This window comes from Sciurus carolinensis, chromosome 13 (genome assembly GCF_902686445.1).
Source record: "Sciurus carolinensis chromosome 13, mSciCar1.2, whole genome shotgun sequence".
Lineage (NCBI taxonomy): Eukaryota > Metazoa > Chordata > Mammalia > Rodentia > Sciuridae > Sciurus > Sciurus carolinensis.
In genome coordinates this window covers 54,385,051-54,412,449 of record NC_062225.1, presented here as the reverse complement: position 1 = coordinate 54,412,449, position 27,399 = coordinate 54,385,051, and the positions used below count along the sequence as shown (strand labels likewise).

General features: G+C 42.6%; 1 protein-coding gene across 2 annotated transcripts in view; it reads left to right on the top strand.

The window, feature by feature from the left end:
* The window catches only part of Ston1 (stonin 1), a 49,565-nt gene that overhangs the window by 14,432 nt on the left and 7,734 nt on the right, over nucleotides 1-27,399 (top strand). For both annotated transcript variants that reach the window (XM_047522567.1, XM_047522566.1), the window contains exon 2: nucleotides 20,666-22,639. In XM_047522567.1, the coding sequence (XP_047378523.1) occupies nucleotides 20,713-22,639 (1,927 nt within the window). In that variant the 5' untranslated portion in view covers nucleotides 20,666-20,712. The remainder of the gene's footprint in view (nucleotides 1-20,665; nucleotides 22,640-27,399) is intronic.

Genomic DNA, 27,399 nt, shown 5'->3' with positions numbered 1-27,399 from the left:
ACAGATGATTGGCTGCTTTCCATTAAGGGGAATGAATTTGAAGCTGTCTTTTTTTTTTTTTTAATCTCATCACAGGGCATGTTTGAGACAAGTCCTAAACATTGGGTAGAACTGCAGAGTTGAGTCCAAGAGATGGACCAGCATTTGCCTAAATTGGGGCAGGGGGCCAAGAGGTAGTTGTAAATCAAATGCAGAACCAAAGGCAGGGCCAGGATGCAAATCTCTGAGCAGAGCCAGGACAGTAGTCAGTGTCCCATGGCAGTCTGAGGTCAAAACTGGCCTGAGGTCATCAGGAAAGAAGTGTGGAAGAGGGCTGGGTGGGGTGCTTTCAGGATACACTGAAAAGTTATCCTGCTCTCAGGCAAGTCTGGGAAACCCATGTGTAAGTCAGTGATACCAGCTGCCTCAAGTTCTCTGAAGATGGGTAAGGGAAAAAGGTTTAGACTTAGGCCTCTAGAGCATTGGGGGAAGCCTGGAGGAGGTTAATTTGGGGTTAATAGGAAGGAGAAGAGTTTAATCTTGTTCACATGAACTCACTTATAACATAATGAGGTCTCCATCACTTGAAGAGTTTATGCAGCCGCTGAATAAATCTTCAGCCAGGGAAGTTATATAAAAATTTCTGAATTATGATGGTTGAAACTAAATGATGTTTAAAGTTCTTTTTTTGATTCCAAGATAGCCTTTGCTTCTCATGTTCTCAGTGAGTCTCATCTAGGTAACACTCAGATTTTTTTTTTTTTTTGGTAGTGGGAATTGAACCCAGGGGTGCTCAACCATTGAGCCACATCCCCACCTTTTTTAAAATTTATTTTATGTCAGAGTCTCACTGAGTTGCTTAGGGTCTTGCTAAGTTGCTGAGGCTGTTTTCAAACCTGTGATCCTCCTGCCTCAGCCTCCTCAGTCCCTGGGCTTACAGGAGTGTACCACAGCACCCAGTACACTTTCAGGTCCTTAGTGTTTGAATGTTCTCCTGAAAGTAGAGTTTCTTTGAATTGGACCTTGTGTGCCAGAATGTGGCCTGGCCAGGTAGGGCTCCTAGAGTGACATTACACCATTTGTACAGTTGGTGGGCGCGTTACTTCCTCATCTGCCTTCTTGCTTTGAGCTAAGCTATGTAAGCAAAAAACAATGAGTGTGACTGCTTCTGACACTGCAGGTGTTGGAAGACTTTGTTTCTTTCCATTTAGCTTTTCTCTTCTGGACCCTCTGGGATAAATTAACCTAGACATTGACTCCCAGGCTCAGGGAACCCTTTCTATACAGGGAACTTCATCTTAGCCTGACTTTTTAAAAAACTTTTTTCTGGTACTGGGGATTGAATCAGGGATGCTTTACCAGCATTACAATTGAGCTACATCCCAGCTCTTTTTATTTAAAAAAGAAAATCTTGTTTTTGCTGGGCGCGGTGGTGCACACCTGTAATCCCAGTGACTCGGGAGGCTGAGGCAGGAGGATTGGGAGTTCAAAGCCACACTCAGCAACAGCGAAGCTCTAAGCAACTTGGTGAGACCCTGTCTCTAAATAAAATTCAAAAAAGGTCTGGCAATGTGACTCAGTGCTTGAGTGCCCCTGAGTTCAATCCCTAGTACCCCCCTCCCCCAAAAATTATTTTTATTTTTATTTTGAGACAGGGTCTCACTATGTTGCTTAGGGCCTCGATAAATTGCTGAGGCTGGCCTTGAATTTGCAATCCTCCTGCCTAAGCCTCCCAAGTTGCTGAAATTACAGGCATGGCCAATGTGCCCAGCTTCAGTCTGGCTTTCTAAAGAACCTCACACTTTACCCCAAATTCCTGCTTTCCCTCTTTTCTTTTCCCCTTTCATTTTTCTTTGTCATCTCCTCTTTTCTAACTCTCCATGCCCACTAAACACTGTGCAGTGTTTTTCTATTCAAATTCTTTGCCCTCCTGGTATCCTAGTGAATAGGAATGGGGGCAGCTTGTAAGCTGTATTATGTACATAAAGGAAAATGCCCAGGGTGGTGAAGTGATGCGGTTAATTCATTGGCAGATCAAGGAGGTCAGGACCCAGGTTTCCTGACTTCTCTCCCAGCCTCTGTCCTGGAGATCACACTGCATTTGCTAACAGCACTGGAGTCACAAAGAGCATCAAGTTTTTCTCTGTGTGTGGTCATTGTACCAAAAGAATTTGCCCGGGAAGCAATCCCAGGCCTCTAGAGACTCCGAGTCTGAGACCACACTGATGACCATTAACAAGAGTAGCAAGAGCAATAGACCTTACCAAGTGCTTCATAGTTTTCAAATAAACTTTCAAGTCCACTACCATGTATGACGCTCCCAAAGTCCCTTGAGATGGAAGAGCATATAGGAGCTTCATTTTGCAAGTGAAGTCTGAGTTTGGGCCGGAAGTGGGTAGAGGAGGTCCTGAGTAGAGATGCTGGCTTCTCATCCCAAAACCTGCCCTGTGCCCATGCTTCGGAAAAACCAGGAAAAGGGAATGAATTGTTTCTGTCTAGTTTCAAAGGCAATGGCACCCTGGGAGGCAGACCTCAGGGTCTAGGTTTGGCAATTGGCAGCAGAATGCTGTGTTTGGAGGTAGGATCTAGGCCAGGGGTGAGGAAGGTGGTGAGGCAGGCGCTAGTCCTTGAGATCAGGCCAGCTCCAGCTGAATTGGTTGGGACAATATTAGTCTGGATGGGAAAGAAGAGTGCAGTCTCTGGAGGTAGGGACCCCTGGCTAGTGAGGTGGCCCTAGGTTTAGTAGAGATTAACTAGGGATTCTGAAGTAAGAGGAAAGACCTGCTGTCATCAAATGGGAGTCTTGCTATAATCGTAGGTTATTTGGCAATTTATTTAGCAGGTATCAACCTACTGAACATAAATAAATCTCTAGCATATTGTTTTACTTATATGGAAAAATATATGGTCAATCCTTTGTATCCATTGGGTTCCACATCTTTGGATTTAATCAACCTCAAATTGAAACTATTTGGAAAAAGTTGTATCTGTACTAAACATGTTTGAGCTTTTTTTCTTATTCCTAAGTAATACAGTATCACAAATCTCTCTCTATATATATATTTTTTTCTTTTTCTTTTTTTTGGTGGGGGTACTGGAGATTGAACTCAGTGGCACTCGACCACTGAGCCACATCTCCAGCCCTACTTTGAATGTTTATTTAGAGACAGGTTCTCTCTGAGTTTCTTAGTGCCTCACTTTTGCTGAGGCTGGCTTTGAACTCATGACCCAGCCTCTTGAGCTGCTGGGATTACAGGTGTGCAACACTGTACCCGGCCACAAAGCATTTATATTATATTAAGTTTTCTAAAAACATACAGTACACAGGGGGATCTGTGTGAGTTGTATGCAAACACTATGCATTTTATACAAGATACCTGAAGACCCATAGATTTTGTTATTTCTGAGGGGTTCTGGAACCAGTGCCCCATAGATACTGAAGGATGAGTGTGTATATAATGTGTATTTATTGTTATTAATGCATATAACTAAACCATGGGAGAACATACTAATATTCTCCATTTTGCAGATCAGGAAACTGAGGTTAGAAAGGATAATTGGTTTGCTCTAAGTTAGTTAGGAACTGAGCCAAGTACAAAATCCATGCTTTCTGAATCCATTCACTGGTGCTTGTGGCTGCTTTCTGCATGGTAAGCAGCTGCGAAACTTCCCCACATATGCCTAGAAGAGAGGTAGATAAAAACTCCTTCACAATTATGGCTCAAGGTTTCACTTTATCTTTGAAGGCTGAAAAACCTAAATGCAGAGTTGAACTTCCTCTTGATTCCTCCTTGTTAAACTTCCAATGGGCATTCCAGTTCTTGTTAAACTTTCAAGTGGTTGGCTTTCTCTAACCACTTGGAATTAACATCCATGCTCCGGTTCAGCCTGGTCCTTGCTGGGCAGCCTAGATAAGTGGCCCAGTGGAACAGCACAGCAGGGAGAAGAGGTCCAGCTCTGCATAGGGGTTTCCTGGGTGAAGTAGTTATGGGTGGGAGGTGTGGGGACATAGTTTAATAATCTGGGGGCCATTCCTATAAAGGAAGGTGACTGTCCCAAAGTTCCCAGGGCTTAGCTATGTAATTCAAGTTCAAGTCCTCTTTTCCTCTGTCCAAGACCTGAACCATGTCAAGGGCCAAGTCCATCTAAGCCCTGCCCCTACCCCTGTTGAACATGTGAGGCTCTACTGCCCCTGGGCCCTGGTAATTGGGCTCAAGAAACTGAGCAAGGAGGATCAGTGAGGAGCCTCATCCTGTCAGTTCAGCCTGATGCCTTGCTCCCTTCCTAACCAGGCCTCCTCTCCTACAGATGGCGGAGCCTCTGCTCCCCTGGTGACTGCCTGCCTGGTTCTGCTTTAGTGGAGACCCTGGGCTACATGGGAGTGGATCTTTCCCTGTCAGATGTCCAGCCCTGCCCCCCATAGTCCTAAAACCACAACATTCCCTGGTTCTGTGGGTAACTGGGCTCACCTGGGAGGTTCCTGCTTTGAGTTTCTCATGCAGTTGCAGTTAGATGATGACAGGGACCAGAATTACTGAAGGCTCAACTGGCTGGATATCCATCCACAATGCTGCCTCAGTGTGGTTACTCCATTCCTGGCAGAATAGCCTGGCCTTCTTCAGGGGACCTCCGGGCTCCAACAAGCAGGCAGGGGAGGTCTCTGGGTTAGTTGATGCTTTTGCCTGTAGTTGTTATTGCTTCTGCCACATTGCGTGGGTCAGAGTTTTTTTTTTTTTTTTTTTTTTTTTTTTTTTTTTTTTTGGCGATGCTGGGGATCGAACCCAGGGGCTCATGCTTGCAAGGCAAGCACTCTACCAACTGAGCTATCTCTCCAGTCCTTGGTCAGAGTTTTGACAAAATCTACCAGGATTCAAGGGGAGGATAAACAGGATCCCCTTCTTGAGGGGAGGGGGCAAGGTGACATTTCAGAAGAGCAGAGAATGGGAGATATTGTTGTGGCCTGGCATCTTTGGAAAGCCTCTGGCCTGCAGTGTGGTTGTGGGAGTCCTGAAGAATTTAGGCAGGAAGTGGACCTCCAGGAGGCACACGCTTCTCTGCAGACCCCTTCTAAGGAGAATGAATCTTCATGGATTGTTGGAGTTTGAAGGGACCTTGGAAACCACTTGTTAGCATGACTTGTTTAAACTTACAGAGCCAGAGAGAAGCAGAGCTGAACATAGCTCCCACATACTGGGCTGTGGCACCAAAGCCTGACGGCCAGCTGGGGGTCGCTCACTCAGACCTCTGTGTGCTTATCCCTGGTGGAGAGGGGAATGTGGGAAGAGAGCCTCTGCGGGGGAGGGGGTGAAAGTGTGCAGTGTAGAGCGGCCAGTGCCTCAGAGACTGGGCAGGCTGCTTACTCTGCTAGATCTGTTGGAGCCTGTGGGCCATGCTGGGCAGGGTGTGCCCAGGGTGGAGCCAGGGTGGCTTTAGAACAGGCTTCCTGAGCAGGCTGGGAGTTTTCTAGAGCCTAGAGAAAGAAGGTCTGTCTGCCACATTATCAAGCATCTCTGTTTGAGAATCCAAGATCTGCATGTTTAAATATAGGCTAACAGGGTGCTAGTTGGCAAATCCAACCATTGGTACCCACTTACATGTTTCCAGTCAGACTTTGCTTTATGTACAAAATTCTTTTAAAGCCTTTGATGGCCCCTGAGATGCAATAAAATTCAAAAGTACTTTGTGAGCACTCCCTGAGAACTTAGAGATTATGAATATTATTTTTGTGTGTTCATATCTGTCTTTGAGGCCAAGACATTAAGTAAATGCTGATTGTTCATAACTGATTTGTAAATAGGACCTTAATCAATGATTTTTAAAAATCTCTCCTAATTTTGGGATTGCTTAAGTTGTTAAATGTTTATACACCTATACATTCATGAAAGTCCATGGGGGTGGATAGGAGAGAATCATACCTGCTCCCGTCTCTGCAGTTCACTAACTTCAGCCTGTGTATCCACAGTAACACAGGCATTTCCCAGTGAACTTGGTGGTCATTAACAGCCAGGACCATGGATATACCAGAGTACATTTAATGTGGGCTTGTGCATGCAGCTCTGATCACCTCCAGGGTTGTCTCTATTGACTTGTGGCCCAGTTCAGACAGCCAGAGAGGAGACCTGCCATAGTGATGACAAATGTGTGCATGAGTGGATATTTTGTGTCTGCTCACTGGGGTGAATAAAGCCAGGTGGGAGAACTTCTTTTATACTGGCATTAAGTGGCACATGACTCAAATCAATAGAAACACAAGCAGAGAATACAATCCTGAACGCCTGATTTGCTGCCCATGTCTGTCTACTGGAGCAAATGTTCATTCCCTCCCTCTGAAGCTGTCCCTGCCCTTAAGCCATGTAGCCTGTGATGCTGGCCACTCCCAGTCTCCCAGTCCACGTTAGCCCGAGTTTGTTTTCTCTCATTTGTTGTTTTCTTTGACCTTTCCTGCTAGGTTATACACATTGTAGAAACAGGAACCTATAGTAATAAGTCTGTTTATGATCACTCCCACGTTCTGCCATTTTACAGATGTTGCTTTATTTAGCACGTGCAAGAACCTGTTAAGTTCTTAGTCTGTGTGGGCTGCTGTAAAAAAATACCTTAGACTGGGCAGCTGGGGAACAACAAATATTTATTCCTCATAGTTGTAGAAGTTGAGAATCCCAAGGTCAAGGTGACTATAGACTTGATGTGTGGTAAGGGCTTGCTCTGCTTCATAAATGATACCTTCTTACTGTGTCCTCACACAGTAGGAATGAACAAGCTCAGTAGGGTGTCTTATAAGGGCACAATCCTAATCAGGTCAGAAGGACTGTTCCTTCTGACCACAGCTTGTCTAGCGTATGGGAGGGAATTGCAGTTTAGAGCATTAAATATACCTTTTGGGCTATTTAGCCACTTTCCTTCTCTCAAGCACTATTATTACATGATAAATTAAGATAAATTATTTGACCAATTTTCATAGCAAAGTGATTGATTTTGGTTATCCCCCCGCTAAATATTTAAGTCCAGAGAGAGATCCTTTTTAAAGTTTTCTAAACTTCCAAGATTTTCTCCTTATCTTCAGGAGGAGCAGTTGGGCCTGCTGGGAGAAGAAAGGAGATTGACATGTTTGTGTGATCTGAGCCTGGCTACCTTCAGCTAACTTTATCCCATATTTTGATGGTTTCCTTGAAGAATTCTCAATAAAAGTCCAGGAACCACCTCTAGTAACCACAGGCCCTGCACCCCAGCCCAGCTCAAAGGCCCTTGTGGGGATAATGCCTTCTCTCATTTCACTCTCTGAGTGCCTTGCTCTTTCCACTGAGGAACCCACAGAACACAAATGCCAGAAGGCAGCCCTGAAAGCAGGCCTTGTTTGCAGGCCCTCGCCTGAACGAAGGCTTGCTTGTCTGCCTCCTTCCAGCCAGGAGTGGGCTGAATTTTCTGGAGAGTGGGAAGCCCAGGGGTCCTTTTTGTGTTGCCCCTGAGACCAGAAGGTAGGTAGGGCATGAAGAGGCAACCATTATTAGGGCTGCCAGAAACCAGTTCATCCAGGAAACAACACAGTATCACTTTGCAGAAACCCAGGGTCTGGGTGGTGGCATGGGTGGGTAGCAGCCTGACCTCTGCGCATGGGCCCGGCACCCATGTAGGATGAGTGGGCCACATGCTCCCTTTCCTTCCAGATTGGCAGCCTGGCTCAACTACTGAAATTGGCCCCCACCCTTGGCTCTACTGACCAAATCCCCAAACACCAAAGTCTTCCTGTCCGTGTTGTTCCTGTCCTCTGCACTCCTTCAAGACCCCAGGAGGAAGACCTTTCCTGCCTGTGGTCTCTTTCTCCTGGTTTTACTTTGGTCTTCCTGGGTGTCTCTCTCTTTTTCATTTTCTCCGCATGTAAATTGGCTCAACCCTCAACTCCAAGGCCCGGTGGCTTTTCTCTTTCTCTCTTGCATTCAGCTCTCACCTCGCCCAGAAAAGCCCCTGACTCTCTCTGTTAGCTTCTGGTTTTCTCTTCAGAGATACTGTGTCTTGTATCTTCTTGGTAGATGTTTCTACTTGGAGGTCCCTCAGATTTGACCAATCTGTGTAAAACCAGCTCTTCTTCCTACCTGTTCTAGGGCTCTGCTGTTCTGAGTGCCAGATTCTACCCCCTGCCCCCATCAATTTTAAGTCCTGGGAGTCTTCTTTTAAATATCCCTTTATTCTCCTTTTGTCCTATGCTGATTTCTGCTCTGGTAGTCTGTGTGGTGTAGTGGAAAGAACATGAGATTTGGGATTTGAGACAGGGTTCAATTCTGACAGAACCATTTTCTGGTTGTGTGACCCCAGGCACATTGCCAAACTGAAGTTTCCAAAGCATTGTCTGCAAAGTAGACCCATGCAGAGGGGTGCACATCAGCCTGCCACACTCCCAGCTCCCTGACCCCAGAGCAGGTTTCTCAACTTCAACACTACTGATGTTTTGAGATGCATAATTCTTGCCCTGTGTGTCCTATGCATTATAGGGTGTTAGCAGCATCTCGAGCCTCTGTCTACTAGATGCCAGTAGCATCCCACACCCCCTGCTATGACGACTAAAAGTGGCTCTAGGCACTCCCTATACGTCCCCCGGGAAGGCATATAGCTGCTCATTGAAAACTACTGGTACAGAGTGATGCTAAGTCTTGGTTTCTGGGTGACAAGCATGGACCCAGGTTTTTGGGTTATAACCTTAAAGTAAGTCATCAACTGCATGTGTGAAGGGCCATGCCACTTTTAATCCATTTTTCCTGATTTTTTTTTTTTTTGTGGTGCTGGGGATTGAACCCAGGGCCTTCTACTTACGAGGCAAGCACTCTGCCAACTGAGCTATATTCCCAGCCCTTCCTGATTATTTTTGATGTCTCCAGGTGCTGTGCTGACTTGCTTGATTAACTAATGCTTTTCATTTCACAACCCAGTTCAGTACATGCCAGGATTATACCTTGATTTTCTCTTGCTGGAAAATGAAGGACTTTTCAGAGTCAGACCCAAGCCCTGGGTCTCTTGCTGGTGAACTCTCAAGCTTGTTATTGCCTGCTGCTCAGGCCCTGACCTTGTAGCTATGATGAGTGCAGGTTTGGGAACCTCGTGCTTGTAAGCATTATGTTGGCATTTTGGGGGGTACCTGCTATGGGGCATGTTACTTATTTGGTCCTTATGAAGTAGACACTTTATTTTCACATTATAGATTGAGGAAATGGAGCACAAAGACACTTAGCAACATGTCTTAGAGGTAGTGATTCCAGAAACCAAGATGAGAAGCCAGGTGGCTTTGGCATGAGAGCCTATAGCACTTGACCTCTGTGCTCTTCTACCTTTGTGGGTTGAGCCATTGCTGTGACAAGAGGACAGAAGCCCATGGAGCAGGACTTTTCTTACTTGGGGTTCAAAATGCTCCTATCTTGACACCCACAAGTCCTAAGGTGTGGCGTTGTGAATGGACCCAAATGCGAACTACAGGGGAGGGTCAGGGTGAGGAACTGAGCTGGACTCAGAGCTGAGAGTATTTGAAGGCTGGGGTAAATTATGCTTTAGTTTAATATTTCATAAATGATATTTCCTGTTGCATAGCTTAACTAAATACCACACGTTTGGGTGGAATATTATGGGCTGTACAACATGTGTTAGTAGTTTGGCTCATGTGGACTGGTTACTTCTCCATGACCTAAGATCAAGTGAGGCTTTTCATTTTCCTTGAAGTTTTGTTTCCTTTCTGTTTCAAACATTTACTTTTTCTTTTAAAAGGAAAACCGTAGGAATGATATTTGAAAAGCTGTCATAGCATAGCAACCCTTTAAGAAAATTCTCCACAATGCATTTTTATACACAGGCCTGCCCCTGACTTTGTTTCCACAATATGCATCCTGGGAGAGCAGTTTGGGTAACTGGATTGCAATCCTTCAACCACACAAAACAAGACTGGGGCTTTGCAAGTATAGCACAGTCTTGTTATGTCACTCTGGAGGAGTCTGGCACTGTGGGGAGTCTGAGAATTCCTTATTTGGGGAAGAGCAATGAAACCACACAGATACTGACATTAGAACATTCTTTCTCTGGATTATGTAGCATTGTTACAGAGCAAAAAGTCAGAGGCATAAAAGACCAAGTTCGGGCTTCTGCAAAGGCAAGAGTGTTCCTGGGAGTCCAGATGTGTTCCGGAGACTTGAGCAGAATTAAGCCCAACAGTGACAGTTGGACTCGGGGCAACAGGTGGGCATTGGTGATGACCTCTGAGCTCCACCAAGTGCTTCCTTAGCCTCATCCCTTCCCCAGCATCTGGTAGTTACAAGAAGCCAGATGCTAGGGACCACACTGGAGGGTGTTCTCCACAGATACACACTGAGAGGGATAGTCATCAGCTGCAAATGACCTGGAATGCTGAGTCACCAACCCAATGCATCTGATCTGATTTCATCAATCTGCAAGAGAAGGTAGAACTTCCTGTGCACTGTTTTGGATGATTTCTGAAGAAAAGCAAAGGAAAATTGCAAAGAACAGCACAATGGAGGGGGTTGGTGTGAAAAGGAGGGAAGGACTTTGCAGGGAATTAGATGAAGTTTGGAGAATTAGACCAAGGAAGCTCCTAGAGGACAGGGGGCACCTAAAGATATTTGTTACACAGGAGTTCTGAAGGGTAGGATGGCAGTTGATGCAATCAAGAAGGGACAGGAAATAGGTCAGGCTGAGTTATGAAAGCCATTCTCAGAAACGATCCAAATCCATGCTGAGCTGCTGTTGTTCTTGAGAAACTTTGAAGGAAACTGTTCCAGAGTCTGCCTTTCCCACAGTCAGATTTCCAGGGGGCAGATGCATGTGGTGGACTTGGTGAAGAAACAGGCTCCTCCATCCTTCTAGCATCCTTCTGGTTTAGAGAGTTCCTGGCTCCAGGAAGTGATGACTCTCCCCTGGTGCTATTTATTTAGGTAGGGTGATGGAAAGTATTCAGAAATGGCAGGACACTAAGTGCCAGCAAGTCATCTAGACCTCAGAAGGTATTTGATTTTAGGATCAGACAGAACTGGTCACAGTCCAGGCCCTGTCTCCTATTGGCTGGATGACTTTAGGCAAGTAGCTTAACCTCTCTGAACCTTAGTTTTCTCTTCAACAAAATGATGATAATGTTATGAGCCCATGAGGTTGTATTAAATAAGAGCATCCATACACAGCCCTTAGCAGACCAGGTGCACATACTATTTGATAAAATGTTTGTTAGTGTGGTTCATTGAACAGAATGCCTCCAATTTCTTCCTGACTCTAAAAGTCAGTGATTGTTTGAACTGGGGAAGGCAATATAGAGATTTATTTTGCTGAGAAGTAAAAAAATCATTTAAAATTATTTAATAAAAATTTATTGAATTTAAATTCATGTCAGGCATTTGCAGGCAGAGTGGAAAATGCTCTAACAGATGAAACTTGAGACCTCCTTGAAAAAGCTTCACTCTTGACTCTCAAAGAATATGAGATATTTTCCTTGTGATGACTTGAAAGAGTTTATCCCCAAATTCTTTTTGGTGAGGCTGTTTTTTCCTGTATCAGTGCTTCTTATTTACAAAACTTGACTGCAGTCTTATTAATATTTAAGGGACTGCTATTTGTGATTTCCTTTCAGAAATATTTTAGAGTCAATTCATGATAATCTCCATAATATTCCCACAAGAATTCCCATAGGATTTCTTAAGTGGAAAAAAGTGCAGGAACTCTGTGCAGGTGCAGGCTTTTTCCATGTTTTCCAGGTGTAGTCCCCTCCTGTTGCTGAACTACCATGTAGAATGGTGGGAATAATTAGTAATAATTCAAGGGAATGTGCTAGACTACTGAATGCCACCTGTCATATGTATTCATGTATAAGGCTGAAACCACCGTTTCCTCCGTCCTTGTTCTTCCCAGGATGGATGGGCCATTGCATCTAATTTGTTCTTGGGTTCAACTTATTCTGATGCTGCTTTGAAATCAGGTGACTATAATGTCAAGTAGTCTTAAAGAAAAGCAAACACTCCACTTACAAATCTTTAAACCTCAGAAATAGATTTCTAGAACTTTCCACCATGATACGTTTCCCTTTTCTAGGTGTGCGTCACTCCTCAGATTCTTGGTGACTTTCTTTGTCTCTGAACTTTGTCTGGAATTGTCTTCTACAAGTTTGTAGGATAATCCAGATTGATTGAAATTAGACCCCCCGGAAGGTTTGGAGCATGCAGGGAGGAGTGGAGTTCCCAACTGAGGAAAGAGTCAGAGTCAGACTGGAGGAACTTTGCCTCTGAGCAAGGTGGGTGGGGACTGGCAGCCAGAGCTCTGAGTTAGCTCTGCCCTAACTTGATTCTAGACTTTGGGGAAGATGCCCAGATGGTGTGGTCTGGTTCGGATTGTTATAAAGTTTCAATGAGATATCCATTTCAGGGCACTGTTAGTGCTCTGTGGGGCACAGGTATATATCCAGATCAAATGCCACTTACAATGCAGGAAACAAGTAAAACAAAGTAAGGTTAAATAGATGTTGCTACTTGAAGACTTTTGTCTTCAGTGTCTCAATGCACCTGGGGTACAGTAGTAGAAGATGCATCTCAACTGCTCTGGGCTTTCCTGTCCCTTCCCAAGACCTAGCAGGCTTCTGAAAGTCTGGAGCTATGGGCAAGGTGTGGCCTCCTTTCCTTGTGAGGTTCAGGAGGGAAGGAAAGCACTGGATAGACTGGTCCTTGTTGTTGACTTTGGGCCAACTGACTGGTTGGGGGCTCTGCGGCCAGAATAGAAAGATGAGGTCATATATAAGAAATGAGTGCAGAAGGTGTGATAAAGAAGGCAGAAAGAGGGACAGAAGAGGGAAGCAAGAGGATCATGGAGGAAACAAACCTGCTCAATCAGAATAGCATCATACTCCTGCCTTTTAAGCCGGGACAAAGGTTTGGGTTCCTGTTGGGCACAATGCAGGATTCTGTTGGGTTGAGTGAAGATCATGGCACATTTGTGGAGTGTCTCCTAAGGAAGAATCCTGCACCCGGGGGGGGGGGGGGGGTTGGGGGTTGGGTGGGAGTGCAGCTTGCATGGATTTGGGGTTCAAAGTAGGAGGCTTTTTGGTAAGGTCTACTTTAAAAAAAATTTATGTCTGCTTACAGAGAAATGGGATTGATTTCTTTGTCTGGCTTATGGAAATCTGTTTATTTGTCTCATAACAAGCAAAAACTAAAGAAACTAACCCATGCTTCCAAATTTTGATGTTACCAAGGGGAAACTGATGAGGCAAAATATTTGGCATAGGATCTCAGTTTGAAGCTGAGTTTTTTCTTCTCTTAGGCTTCTCTTTCTTTTTAATAAACTCAACTAAAGTAAATATTTTCACCATATCTCATCCTATGTAAGGAGTTGTTTTGGCTGGCGTCCTTGTGAAGAGGGTGGGATGAGGACAGATCAAGAAACACTGCGCTGATTTCCTTCCTGGAGCCCCCTGGTGGTGTCCCCTGGAGACACTGCTCTTCCTGCTCCCAGGGAAAGTGCTTTATGGCAGCTTCAAACTGACAGTGAAGTGCCCTCCAGAGAACCAGCAGACCTGGCTACTGCTCCACCGGGTGTTTTTGTGCCCTCCCTCAGGAATGTGCGGAGGCAGCAAATGACAACACTGAGCACTCTGTCTCCAGAGGAGCCCCAGGCCCTGACTCTGCTTTGGCTCTTTTCCAAGCTGGAAGGATTGCATTGGTTGAACCTTCATTACCCAGGAGGAGAGGGCTGGAGGGAGTACAGGCCTTTCCTGTGGGCAATATCCCAGCAGTTGTAAGTTTTCACATCAATAGATCTTCTGGAGTTTTATTCTGTTGCTTTGAATATATGGTTAAAAATCTTAGTACTAAGGCCCATGAACCGTTTATTTTCACAAAATTTTTAACTGAGTGTCAACCACCATAGAATTGTTTTAGAGTTGGAAAGGACTCCAGAGATCATTCGGGGTAATCACTGAGTGTGCTGAGAGGCTGTGCACACAGCTAGTGAGTGACAGTTGTGCCCAGAAGTTGGGTTACCCTACCACCAGGTCGGTGCTATGGTCTTTACAGCTCATTGACTCTGGTGCCATTGGAATAAATCTAACAATTTATGTCATGTCAGATTGGCCTGAAGTGACCTGTGTTCAAATCTGGTTCTTTCCATACCTGGGTATATACTCAAGAGAAATAATCACACAAAATTTACACACAACCTGGGTGTGGTGGTAAGCTCCTGTAGTCCCAGAGACTCAGAAGACTGAGGCAGGAGGGTCGCAAGTTTGAGTCCAGCCTGGGCAACTTAGTAAGACTCTCTCAAAATAAAAAATAAACAAGTCTGGGAATGTAGGTCAGTGGTAGAGGGCCTTTGGGTTCAAGCCCTAGTACCTGAAAAACAAAAACAAAACAATAACAAACAAACTACAGATATGCATACCAGCTTTATTTGTAACAGCTAAAGAAACTGAACAAACCAAATGTCCACCACTGATGTATGGAGAAAACAAAATGTGGTACAGCCACACAATGGAATATTATCCAGCCATGAGAAGGAATGAAGTACTGACAGGTGCTACACCGTGGCGAACCTTGAAAACATGCTAGGTGAGGGAAGCCAACTATAGGAGGTTTATGTTGTGTATTTCTACATACCTGAAATGTCCAGAAAAGGCCAGTTTATAGAAACAAAAGATAGATGGGTGGTTGCCAGAGCCTGGGTAAAAGGGAGGATGGGGAGTGACTACTAAATAGGTACAGGGTCTGTTTTGGGGGTAATAATGTTCTGGAATTGGTGCTGATGGCGGCACAACTCTGTTAATAGACTAAAATCCACTGAATTGTGTACTTTGTTGAAAAGGGTAGAGTTTATGATATGTGAATCATATCTCAATAAAGCTGTTACTTTTAAAAATCCTGATTCTACCTCCTACTGCCTGAGTGACTTTAGAAAATGGAACAAAACCATCTATGAAACAGAAATAATAATATACACTTCACAGGGTGATTTTGATGAACAGGATCATGAATTTATTAAAAATGCTTCTAAACTGTAAACCTCACTTATGAGCTGTCAATGGATTGTAAGTTTATTATAAAAAAAGTTTATTATAAATTAGATTTTTTAGCTTTTCTTCCTGTATTTCCCATAGGATTAACAAGGTCTGGCTACATAGTAATCACTCAGACTTAGTGATTTAATTAGAAAATATGACAGTTTTTTTTTCCAGTTGTGAAAACCCATGAGATAGACCCTTTTAACAAAATTTTAGGTGTACAATGTAGTATTTTTAATTATATTCACATTGTTGTGCAGAAGTTCTTTAGAACTTTTTGATCTTGCGTGACTGTATCTATATCCACTGAAGAGTGATGCCCGCTTTTTGTTTGCCCCTCCCTGCTGCCTCTGGCAACCACCATTTTTCTTTCTGCCTCAGAATCCAACTACTTGAGATACTTTGCCTACGTGAGGTCTTGCAGTACCTGCCTTCCTCTGACTGGCTTCTTTCATTTACCATGAGTTGCTCAAGCTCTGTGTTGTAGCTTGTGTTAGAATTCCCTTTCTTTTTGAGACTGAATAATATTTTATTGAATGCATATACTGCTTTTTCTTTATTCTTTCACCCATCAGCCAAGATTTGGTTATTGTGAGTAATGGTGCAATGAATATGAGAGTGCAAATCTCTCTTTGAGATCTTGTTTTCAGGCGCTGTGGCTCAGTGGTAGAGCATTTGTCTTGCACGTGTGAGGCACTGGGTTTGATCCTCAGCACTGCATTAAAAAAAAATGTGTCTACATTAAAAAAAAATAATAAAAAAGATCCCGTTTTCAGTTCTGTTGGATGAGTACCAAGAAGTGGATTATTTGAAAATATGGTAGTCATATTTTTAATTTTTTTTTGAGGAACTTCCATACTGCTTTCCATAGTGGCTCCACCATTTTATAGTCCCACCAAAAATGTACAAAGGTTCCAATAATTTCATTCCCTTGCCAATATTTGATTTATTCATTCATTTATTTCAGTGCTGGGGATCGAACCCAGGCCCTTGTGCATGCAGGCAGGTGCTCTACCACTGAGCTACATCCCCAGCCCTTTTTGTTTATTTTTCACACTGATCATTCTAGAAGGTGTGACATGATAACTCAGGGTTTGATTTTCTTTTCTCCGATGATGCTGAGCATTTTTTCATATACGTGTTGGCTCTCTGTATGTCTTCTGTGGAGAAATGTCCAAGTCCTCTTGTCCATTTTCTAATTGAGTTATTTATTTGTTTTCTTGCTTGAATTGTTTGAGTTCCTTATATATTTTTTAATATTAATCCCTTATCAGATAGATGGCTTGCAAATATTTTCTCCCTTTCTGTATGTTTTCTTTTTAACCCTGTTGACTGTTTCCTTTGCAGTGCAGAAGCTTTTTGGTTTGATAAACTCCCATTTGTCTGTTTTTGCTTTAGTTGCCCATACCTGGGTGTCATATCCAATAAATCATTACCAAGGTCAAAATTATGAAGATTTCCCCCATGTTTTATTCTAGGAGTTTTACATTTTTAGGTCTTATGTTTAGCTCTTTTCTCTATCCTGAGTTAATTTTTGTGTATGGTGTAAGATAAAAATTCCAATTTCATTCTTTTGTATGGGGATACACAGTTTTCCAAATACCATTTGTTGAAGAAATTATCCCTTCCTTATTGTGTATTCTTGGCACCCTTGTCAGGTATCATAGACCATGGATTTATTTCTGGACTCTATTGTCTGTCCCACTGTCTGCACATATGCCTTTACGCCAGGACCATACTGTTTTGCTTATCTTGGCTTTGTTATATGTTGAAGTCAATAAGCGTGAGGTCTTCAGTTTTTTTTGTTGTTCTTTTTATCTAGATTGTTTTGGCTATTTAGGATCCTTTGTGGTTCTATATGAACTTTAGAATTTTTTCTGTTTTTGATAAAAAATGCCATTGGGATTTTGATAAGAATTACTTGGAATTTATAAGTTGCTTTGGGTAGTATGGCCATTTTTTTTTTTTTCTTTTTAAGGTACCAGGGATTGAACTCAGGGGCACTCAACCACTGAGCCACATCCCCAGCCTAATTTTGTATTTTATTAAGAGACAGCATCCCACTAGATGCCTAGGGCCTCACTGTTGCTGAAGCTGGCTTTGGACTTGTAATCCTGCCTCAACCTCCTGAGCTGCTGGAATTACAGGTGTGCTCCACCATGCCTGGCTGTATAGCCATTTTAACAATTTTAATCTTCCAATCCATGAACAAGGGATATCTTTTACATATTTGTATCTTGTTTAATTGTTTTTCAGTGACATTTAATAATTTTGATGTTTTATATTCTTTTGTTTCCTTGGTTATGTTTTTTACTAAGTATTTTCTTCCTCTTGATATAATTGTACTTGAGATTGTTTTCTTAATTTCCCTTTTGGATAATTTATTGTTAGTTGGTGAAAATCTTTGGGATTTATGGTGTTATCTTTGGGATTTTCATACGTGGAAATTATATTGAGATAATTTTCTTCTATTACTGGTTGAATATTTTTGTCATGAAAGTATGTTAAATTTTGTCAAATCCTTTTTCATTGTTGAGATAATCATGTTGATTTTATCCTTCATTCTGTTAATGTGATGGATCATATTGATTTATTTTTGCATATTGAGCCATCCTTGCATCTCAGGGATTGATCCCACTTGGCTATGGTGTAGGATCATTTTAATGTGCAGTCGAATTTGGTTTCCAAGGGTTTTATTGAGGATTTTTGCATTTATATTCATTTGGGAATATTTGGCCTTTGCTTTCTTTTCTTTTAATGTCTTGCTGGCTTTGGTATCAGGGTGATGTTGGCCTTATGAGTTTGGAAGTGTTCCCTCCTCTTCAGTTCTTTGGAAGAGTTTGAAAAGAGTTTGGCACTAATTCTTTGAGTATTTTGTAGAAAGCAGCTGTGAAGCCATCTGGTCCTGAATTTCTTTTCCCCTTGGGAGATTTTTATTACTAATTGAATATCTTACTAGTTATAGGCCCCTTCAGATATTCTTTTTCTTTATGATTCAGTATTGGTAGGTTGTATGTTTCTAGGAATTAACCCATTTCTCTTGTTATCTGATTTGTTAGTATAAAATTGTTCAGAGTAGTCATTTATAATACCTTTTATTTCCGTGGTGTTTGTCATCATCTTTTTATTTCTGCTTTTAAGGTTTGTAGTCTTCATTAGTTTAACTAAAGGTTTGTCATTTTTGTTGATCTTTTCCAAACACCAACTCTCAGTCTCATTGATTATTTTTCCTATTTTTCTATTTTTTAAATATACTTTTTAGATGTTAATGGGCCTTTATTTTATCCACTTATTTATATGTGGTGCTGAGAATCAAATCTAGTGCCTCATATGTGCCAGGCAAGCACTCTACCACTGAGCCACAATACCAGCCCTATTTTTCTATTTTCTTTAAATTTTTTAATTATTTATTTGTTTATTTATTTATTTATTTTGATAAAAGGGAAAATAAGTTTTATTGCATTGCTAGCAAAGAGAAACACAGGGGACTCCTGTCCCAATAATTATAGGCATGTGCCACCTCACCCAGCCAGCTCTCTTTTTTATTTCACCTGTATTCTATTATTTTTCTCCCTTTGTTAATTTTAGGCTTAGTTTATTTTTTCCCCTAGCTTCTTGAGGAATAAAGTGATGTTACTTCTTTTGACATTTTTCTAATTTTTTAATGTAGGCATTTGTGGCCATAACTTCCCCTCTTTGTACTGTGTTGACCATAAGTTTTGTTATGCTGTGTTTTCATTTTCATTTGTTGCAGAATATTTTCTAATCCTCTCCCCTGCTACTCCCTTTTTTTGCAATGCATGACTATACAATTCATCCATCATTTGGGTTGTATTTTGTTTAATTTCCACATATTCGTTTCTTTCCAGATGTTATTTGATTCCTTCTATAATTGATTTCTAGTTTTAGTCTATTGTGGATGGCAAAGATACTTGTGTGATTTCAGTCTTCCTAAATCAAGACTTATTTTGTAACCTAATGTGATCTGGTGAATGTTCTGTGTGCTTGAGAAGAGTGTGTATTCATTCTGCTACTGTTGAGTGGAATTTGCTGTATATATCTGGTAGGTCCATTTAGTCTATAGTTTTGTTCAAGTCCTTTGTCTTTTCTTTTTAAATTGATCTTCTGTCAGGATGATGTAATTATTATTTAAAGTGGGATGTGGACACTGAGCACAGTAGTGCACGCCTATAGACCCAGCTATTCAGGAGGCTAAAGCAGAAGGATCACAAATTCAACACCAGCCTGGGCATCTTAGCAAGACTCTGCCTGAAAAGAAAAGTAAAAGGACTGGGGATGTAGCTCAGTGGTAGAGTACTCTTGGGTTCAACCTCCAGTACTGGAAAAAAAAAAAAAGTGGAATATTGAAATCTCCTAATATTTTTTGGCTATCAGTTTAGTCAACTTTTTTGCCACTGTGACAAAAAGACCTGACAGGAACTATTGGAGCAGGAAAAGTTTACTTTGGACTAATGGTTTCAGAGGTCTCAGTCCATAGATAGCTGGCTCCTTTCCTCAGGGCTTGAGGTAAAGCAGTACCTCATGGTGAAAGGGTGTGGTAGAGAAAAGCAGCTCAGGACACCACACCAGGAAACAGAGAGCTGCACTCAACAAAGATAAAATATATACCTCAAAGGCATGGCCCCAGGGACCCCATCCTCCAGCCATACCCTACGTGCTCATAGTTACCTCTAAGTTAATCCCCATCAGAGGTTTAATGCACTGATTATGTTAAGACTCTCTTAATGCAATCATTTCATCTCTAAACTTTGTTGTGCATAGTCTCACACATGAGCTTTTGGGGGGACATCTAATATTGAAACAATAATAGCTGTTTCTTTCTTCACTTCTGTCAATGTTTGTTTCATGTATTTTGTTGCTTTGATGTTGGGTTCATATATAATTGTTATAGCCTCCTTGTGAATTGGCCTTTTTACCATTATACATTTTTTTTGTCTCTTCTAACAGTTTTTGACTTATAGTTTATTTTATCTATATAAATATGGCTCCCTGTGTTAGTCAGCTTTCTGCTACTGTAATAAAATACTGGAGATAATAAACTTAAAAATAGGAAAGGTTTATGTGGCTTACAATTTTGGAGGTTTTAATCCATGCTTGGCCCATTGCTTTTGGGCTTGTGGCAAGGCAGCATATTATGGCAGAAGCCCATGGAAGAGGAAGCCCAGTCACTTCAGCTGGGTGCCAAGAGAGAGGAAAAAATTAGGTCTAATAATCTCCTTCAAGGACACACCTGCAGTGATATAACTTCCTTCCACTAGGCCCTGCCTCCTAAAGGCTGCACCACCTCTCATTTGTGACAGGAGCTAAGGACCAAGCTTCCTAACACATCAGTCTTTGGGGGATATTCCAGATCCGAACTGTTCTACTTTGATTTCCACGTGCATGGAGTATCCTTTTTCATCTGTTGGCTTTTAGCTGATATGTAGTCTTAAAACAAAGTGAGTCTCTTATAGACAGCATACGGTTGGATCTTTTTTAAAAAATATATCTATTCAGTCATCAAAAAGAATTAATTTTTACACATTTGTACTCAGTAATTATGGGTACTTCTATATCCAAGTGTTTCTCAGAACTAAAGACCTCTAGTGACTTGTTTTTTTCCTCTTTATTTTATATTCCTATTTTCTCTTTCTCCTTGAACAGAGACAACGTGTCTGATACCTTGACAAGGCCACCCCCTGATCCTGAAGATGTGCTCCACAAATCCAGGCAACTGGGTCACCTTTGATGATGACCCTGCTTTTCAGTCTTCTCAAAAGTCAAAGAATTTCCCTCTGGAGAATCCAAGTGTCTGTAGACCAAATGGACTTAAGCTGAACCTGTCTGGCCTCAGAGAATTTCCCAGTGGGCCTTCCTCTACCAGCAGCACCCCGCTGTCTTCTCCCATTGTTGATTTTTACTTTAGCCCGGGACCTCCAAGTAATTCTCCCCTTTCTACACCTACCAAAGACTTCCCAGGTTTTCCTGGCATCCCTAAATCAGGGGCTCATGTGCTGTATCCTATTCCAGAATCTTCAAACAGCCCGCTCGTGCCAGCAGGAGCAGGTTCCTCCTTATTGTCTGCTAAGTCAACCTGTGTATCCCATGCTTTCTTACCTAATGACCCCTCATGCACACCTCCAGCTCCCAGAGGGGGTCTCTCAGATGAAACGAGTCCTCAGCAGGCTGAAGGTGGAGGGGTCCAAAGTGATGCTCCCCAGTTTCAGTATTTTCGAGAGGACTGTGCTTTTTCAAGTCCATTTTGGAAAGATGAAGGCAGTGCTTCTCAGTTCACCTTTGACCCCCCAGGAAGCAGAAAGACTTTCTCATCAAGAGACAGGGATATGCCTATGGATCCAAAAAGCCTAAATAAATGTTCACTTGACTACATCTGTGAGAAACTTGAACACCTCCAGTCAGCTGAGCACCAAGACCCTCTTGGAAATTTGTCTATGCAGTGTCCCTATGCTGAAAACTCTGCTTCTTCCTTTGTCCCCCATACGCTTTTCAGAAGTCAACCCAAGGCTGGATGGTCCTTCATGCTGAGAATTCCTGAGAAGAAGAACATGATGTCTTCCCGGCAATGGGGACCAATTTTTCTGAAAGTCTTACCTGGAGGAATTTTGCAAATGTATTATGAGAAGGGCTTGGAGAAGCCATTCAAAGAGTTTCAGCTTGATCCACATTGCAGACTTTCTGAACCCAAAGTTGAGAACTTCAATGTGGCAGGAAAAATCCATACTGTGAAGATTGAACATGTGTCTTACACAGAGAAAAGGAAATACCATTCTAAGACAGAAGTAGTTCACGAACCAGATGTAGAACAGATGCTGAAGTTGGGGTCCACGGAGTACAGGGACTTCCTGGACTTTCTGACTACTGTGGAGGAGGAGCTACTGAAGCTGCCAGCTGTTCCCAAACCAAAGAAGAACTATGAGGAGCAAGAAATTTCCCTGGAAATTGTGGACAACTTTTGGGGTAAAGTCACAAGAGAGGATGGTAAATTGGTTGAAAGTGCTGTGATAACTCAGATCTGTTGCCTCTGCTTTGTGAATGGGAATGTGGAGTGCTTTTTAACCTTGAATGACCTTGAACTGCAGAAGCAAGATGAATGCTGTTTTGAAAAAGATCCAGAAAAGAAGTGGATTGATATTCTCGACTACCATTTTCATAAGTGTGTGAAAGGACAAGAATTTGAGCAGTCAAGAATCATTAAATTTGCCCCTCTTGATGCCTGCCGGTTCGAGCTGATGCGTTTCAAGACTTTGTATGATGGCAACGAGCTTCCCTTTTCTGTGAAGTCCGTCGTGGTTGTCCAAGGAGCGTATGTGGAACTTCAGGCCTTTGTCAACATGGCCCCGTTGGCTCAGAGGCAATCCCACTCCAGTTCCTTGAGGTGCTGTGACAACATAATGATACACTTTCCTGTCCCATCTCAGTGGATCAAGGCCCTCTGGACCATGAACCTCCAGAGGCAGAAGTCCCTGAAAGCCAAAATGAACCGACGGGCCTGTCTGGGGAGTTTACATGAACCTGAATCTGAACCTGTCATTCAGGTCACGGTGGGGTCCGCAAAATATGAGAGTGCCTACCGGGCTGTGGTGTGGAAGATAGATCGGCTTCCTGATAAAAATTCAAGTAAATATTCAACAGCTAAGTTGATTTTCATAGGAAATAGCTTAAATGTTTCCCCCTTCTCCTTGGGTTGCAACCGGGCAGAGACAGATGGTAACTTGTCAGCTGAGGCCAGTTTACATAGACCTGTGGGAAATGGAACATTAGCCCAACAGCTGGTTTATTTGTTTCCTTTTGTGCCTATTTCTACCATATAAGTTTAACTTTTTACATCTTCTTAATAACTTAAGAGATGATCCTGGGCTAGGAGTTTGTTGTGGATGGTGCACTGAGGGAAATATGCAGACATCCCCTTGGGCTGTTTGATGTCAACCTGTCAACATCAAATATTAAAAACGTTTCTAACATAGCTTAGATTCCCTAATTAATCTTTAAAGACCTGCCATCCATGAGTATACCTGAACTTTTTTGAATTCTTAGCCAGTATGCTTCCTTCTTAGGTTTTGCTCCCAGCACTTTGAAATAGACTGGCTTTCATTTTTTAACCAAATTGATTTCTTTGGCCGAATTTACCTATTTGACCATCTCAATTGGTTGTTTTAGAATTAGGTTAGACACAATCCAAGTATTAAAAATTCAGTTTATTTAAAAAAAAATCTGGGGGCTGGGGAGATAGCTCAGTTGGTAGAGTGCTTGCTTTGTAAGCACAAGGCCCTGGGTTCGATCCTTAGCACCACCCCCCCCCCCCAAAAAAAAAAAAAAAACAAAAAAAAAAAAACCAAAAAAAACCAAAATCTGCAGCACAATCTAGAAGATCAGAAATTTGAAAAGACAGTTCTAGCACCACATTCATTTTAGAATAGTAAGTTAATAGTGGGCATGATATAGTAGAACAAAAAGGGAAATTTGGAAATTAGGGCTTTTTTTTTTTTTTTTAGTTGAGTATTTTCTAGCAGAACAGTGGGCTATGGAGGTAAATATGGGCGGGTTTGGGGGATCTGAGTTGATGTACTTCTTCATTCATTCATTCATTCACTCTTATCCTCGGTCAAACCGTTATGGAGTATTTATTGCATACCAAGTGCAGCATCAAGTGCTGGGGATAAAGATGGATAAGATCTAATCCCTGTTTCCAAGGCTGTTCTAGTCCTTCAGGGAAATTTAAGCTCATCCGAGACCTCTCTAGGCTGTGGACTTGAGAGGAAGAACTTTTACTGGGGGTGACCCTATAATAGCATTTCTCAAAGCTGATCATATGTTAGAATATCCTGAGAGTTTTTAAATAATCTTGATATTTAGACTCTGCTCCATGCCAATTAAGTCAGAACCCCTGGAGAGGGGCCTAGGTACCAGTATGTTTGGAGAGCTCCCCAGGTGAACCTCATCACAGGGCAGTGAACCCTGCCCTACAGACCTCGTAATGCTCTTAAGCAGGAAGAGCAAGTCCCGGCCTACCAGAGATAGAGGGGCAGCATGGAGTGCTCCCTGGTGACTTTGGGACTACCTTCTCCATGGGTTGGAATTCTCTGGTGACATCTGTCAGCTGACTAGAGCTTGAGCTATAGACAAAGACCAGCAAGTGAGAGACACAGACTTGGAGGACTGAGGATCTTAGTCCCCACACTGTGGTCTTCTCCTTCATTAAAGCTGTGTTCCACCCCTCAGCATCCTCATGACTCACATTAGCTGGGAGTCTGTTCCCCAGGCACAGCAAGGTTAGCTGGGGCCCAGGCAGGGTGGGTAGGGCTGGGATAGCATGGTCACAATGGATAGCCTCTGACCTCACCTTCTGGCCAACTCCAGTGTTGGCCATGATGACATCCACAGAGATTTTGTCCTGCCTTCTTTTATAGCTAGTCTGTTGAGGCAAGTTAAACCATTCTCAGATTGTCTGTGTACCAGGGAAACAAGTACGAGGTCTTGAGAACCAGGTTTTCAGTGCTCTTTTGAGAAAGCTACTTGTGCTACTTTGAGGTTGTGAAGGTTAACCAAAAATCAGGATATTGGCTTTTACCTTGCTAAAGAAAAATAAATAAATAAATAAATAAATAAATAAATAAATAAATAAAAGGAAAAATAGGAAGGCAGGCAGACTGGAATGCCTACTGGAACCTCCTGGAACCAGAGGCCTCCCCTGAGGGCTGAGTGGTAACTCAGCTCCAGAGTTTTCTGTTGGTCCCTAGAGATGGTTACTGGAACAAAAGATCAAACATGTTTTTTTCATAGATTTGTGGTAGTAATTATGCTTCTGAGAGAGGAGTGCAGAGAACTCAGCCTGCTTGCTTCACCAGCTGGGACCAGAGAGGCAGACAGGACCCTTTGGGAGACCATCCTGCTGCTGCTACTTAGAACAAGTAGTCCTGGAGGAACTAAAGGAAATAAGTGCTCATTTTAACCTGGCCAGGGCTGCTACTTATTTTGCAAACTCAAAACCCATACAATATTTCCCCCCATAGTTTTGGAAGTGGAACAACATGTATAGAGTTTCTTGTGAAAATAATCCTGTTATAGCACTGGGTTTTCCCAGCATAAATGGTATAGATAATGGATGGAATCAACAAGAATTTGAGAGGAGGGCTCACTCCTTCACTGCAAACTCACTTAATTTCCTTCAGGTATAGACTCTGTGCTAGATGCTTGGGAGACACACAAAGATGATCCCTGTTCTCTGGAGACATAAGTCTAGCAGGCAAAACAGACCCAGAAGCAACTCCCTGGTGCACTGTGGAGAAGTATGCTGTTCCAGCACACACAAACATGCTCAGCGGGGAGCCCAGAGACGGGAGGGATAAGCCTGGGTATGAGGGAAGGCTTTGCTCAAGAGCTGGTGGTTAAGCTTGGCATGGAACCATCAGTAGGATTCCATCCAGGAAAGAAACAGCAGCACCATCGGCCTGTAGGTGGGTAATCTACCAAAATTTTGGGAGTGATGGGAGAAGAAAGCAGCACCTTGCAAGCCATGTTGTGTGGTATGGAGTTTATCAACAGATCCTCAGAGGTGTCTTCAGGTGTAACTGTGATAGAATCATATCCCATTTTGGAGAGGCAGGTGTGTAGTACAGGGGAGGGATGCAGGAGCAGGTTATAGATACAGGGAGGCTGGTAGGAAGTGACAGGAAGGATAAGGAAATTCAGAGGAGAGTCCTCCAAGATGATGACAGATTGGGCATAGGGGCAGGGGAAGGGGGACAAAGCCCATGTGTCTAGCATGGGGAATGGTGGTGCCATTAGCTGAGATAGCTTAGGGCTCTCGTATCATTCATCATTTTAAAATAAGTGGCTCAGTGTTGCCCAGCATGTATGAGGCACTGGGTTTGATTCTCACCACCACATATAAATAAATGAATAAAATAAAAAGGTCTATCAACATCTAAAAAAAATCTAAAAAAATTAAGTCTAGGGCTGGGGAGATAGCTCAGTCGGTAGAGTGCTTGCCTTGCAAGCACAAGGCCCTGGGTTCAATCCCCAGCACCGCAAAAAAAAAAAAAAAAAAAAAAAAAAAAAAAATTTAAGTCCGTGTTGGGCATGGTGGCACACACCTATAATCCCAGCTACTTGGGAGGCAGAGGCAGGAGGATTGCAAGTTTGAGGCCAGCCTGGGCAACTTATTGCAACCTTGTCTCAAAATAAAAAATAAAAAGGGCTCAGATATAGCTCAGTGGAAAAGCATCCCATCCTGGACTCAATCCCCAGTACCACATAAGTGAATAAGTGAATCCCCAGTACCACATAACTAAATAGATGAATAGTCTGGTCCCCAACTCTTGCAGCATGTTAGACTCATTAGAGCTTTAAAAGCATACAGGTTGAACTAATCCAAAAATCCAAAATTCAAAATACTCCCGAATTTGAAAGTTTCTGAGCACTGACCTGATGTTGTAAGTGGAAAATTCCATGCCATGAAACTGTTTTATGCATAAAGTCATTTCAAATAGTGTATAAAATTAGCCTCAGCCTATGTGTATAAGGTATATATGAAACATAAATGAAGTTCGTTTAGACTTCTGTCCCATTCCAATGATATTATGTATATGTAAATATTATGAAATAAAAACTCACACAAAAAACTTGCAAATATAAATATTATGAAATAATAACACAAAAAAAACACAAAAAACTTGCAAGTGCAAATATTATGAAATAAAAACACACACAAAACAAAACAAAACACTTGCAATCTGAAGCTCTTCTGATTCCAGCATCTCGAAAAAGGGATATTCAACCTGTATCCATATATGGGCCCCATCCCCTAACCTATCTCTGGGACTGAGGCCCAGTTTTTGTTTGTGAAAAGCTTTCGTATGGCGACCAGGGTTCAGGAGAACTACTGACCTGGTCGCTCTCCTGTGAAACCTCATGTGGTCTCCTAAGCAGAGATCACTCCTCCTGCTCCGTATGTTCTTGTCTCCTGGAGCCCTGTTAATCACCTCCCAGCAGTATTTACCAGCAGTTGGGCTTAATGAGAACAATTACAAGAATGGACATTGGTTGGACTTGATCTTGGCCTTTGGGGATTCTTCCTGGAGACTGTCAGAGTGCCAGGCCCACACAGAACAGCATCTTACAAGTATTTCAGTCAATGTTACAGTGGTAGTGGACTGAGCGAATCCTTTGGGATCAAAGCTGTGTTTGTTCAGACGAGATCTGGGTGCCAAGAGGGGGTCTGGGATGAGAAAAGGGCTGTGTCAGAGTGGGAAGGGCAGAGAGCAGCTCCGAGGGACCTGGTTATGGGTGAGGAGGGCAATGCAGAGGGCAGGAAGGTGCCAGGTAGGCTGCAGTCTGATTTGCCTCTTGAGAAGAGGTGGAGGAAGAGGAGGGTTGGG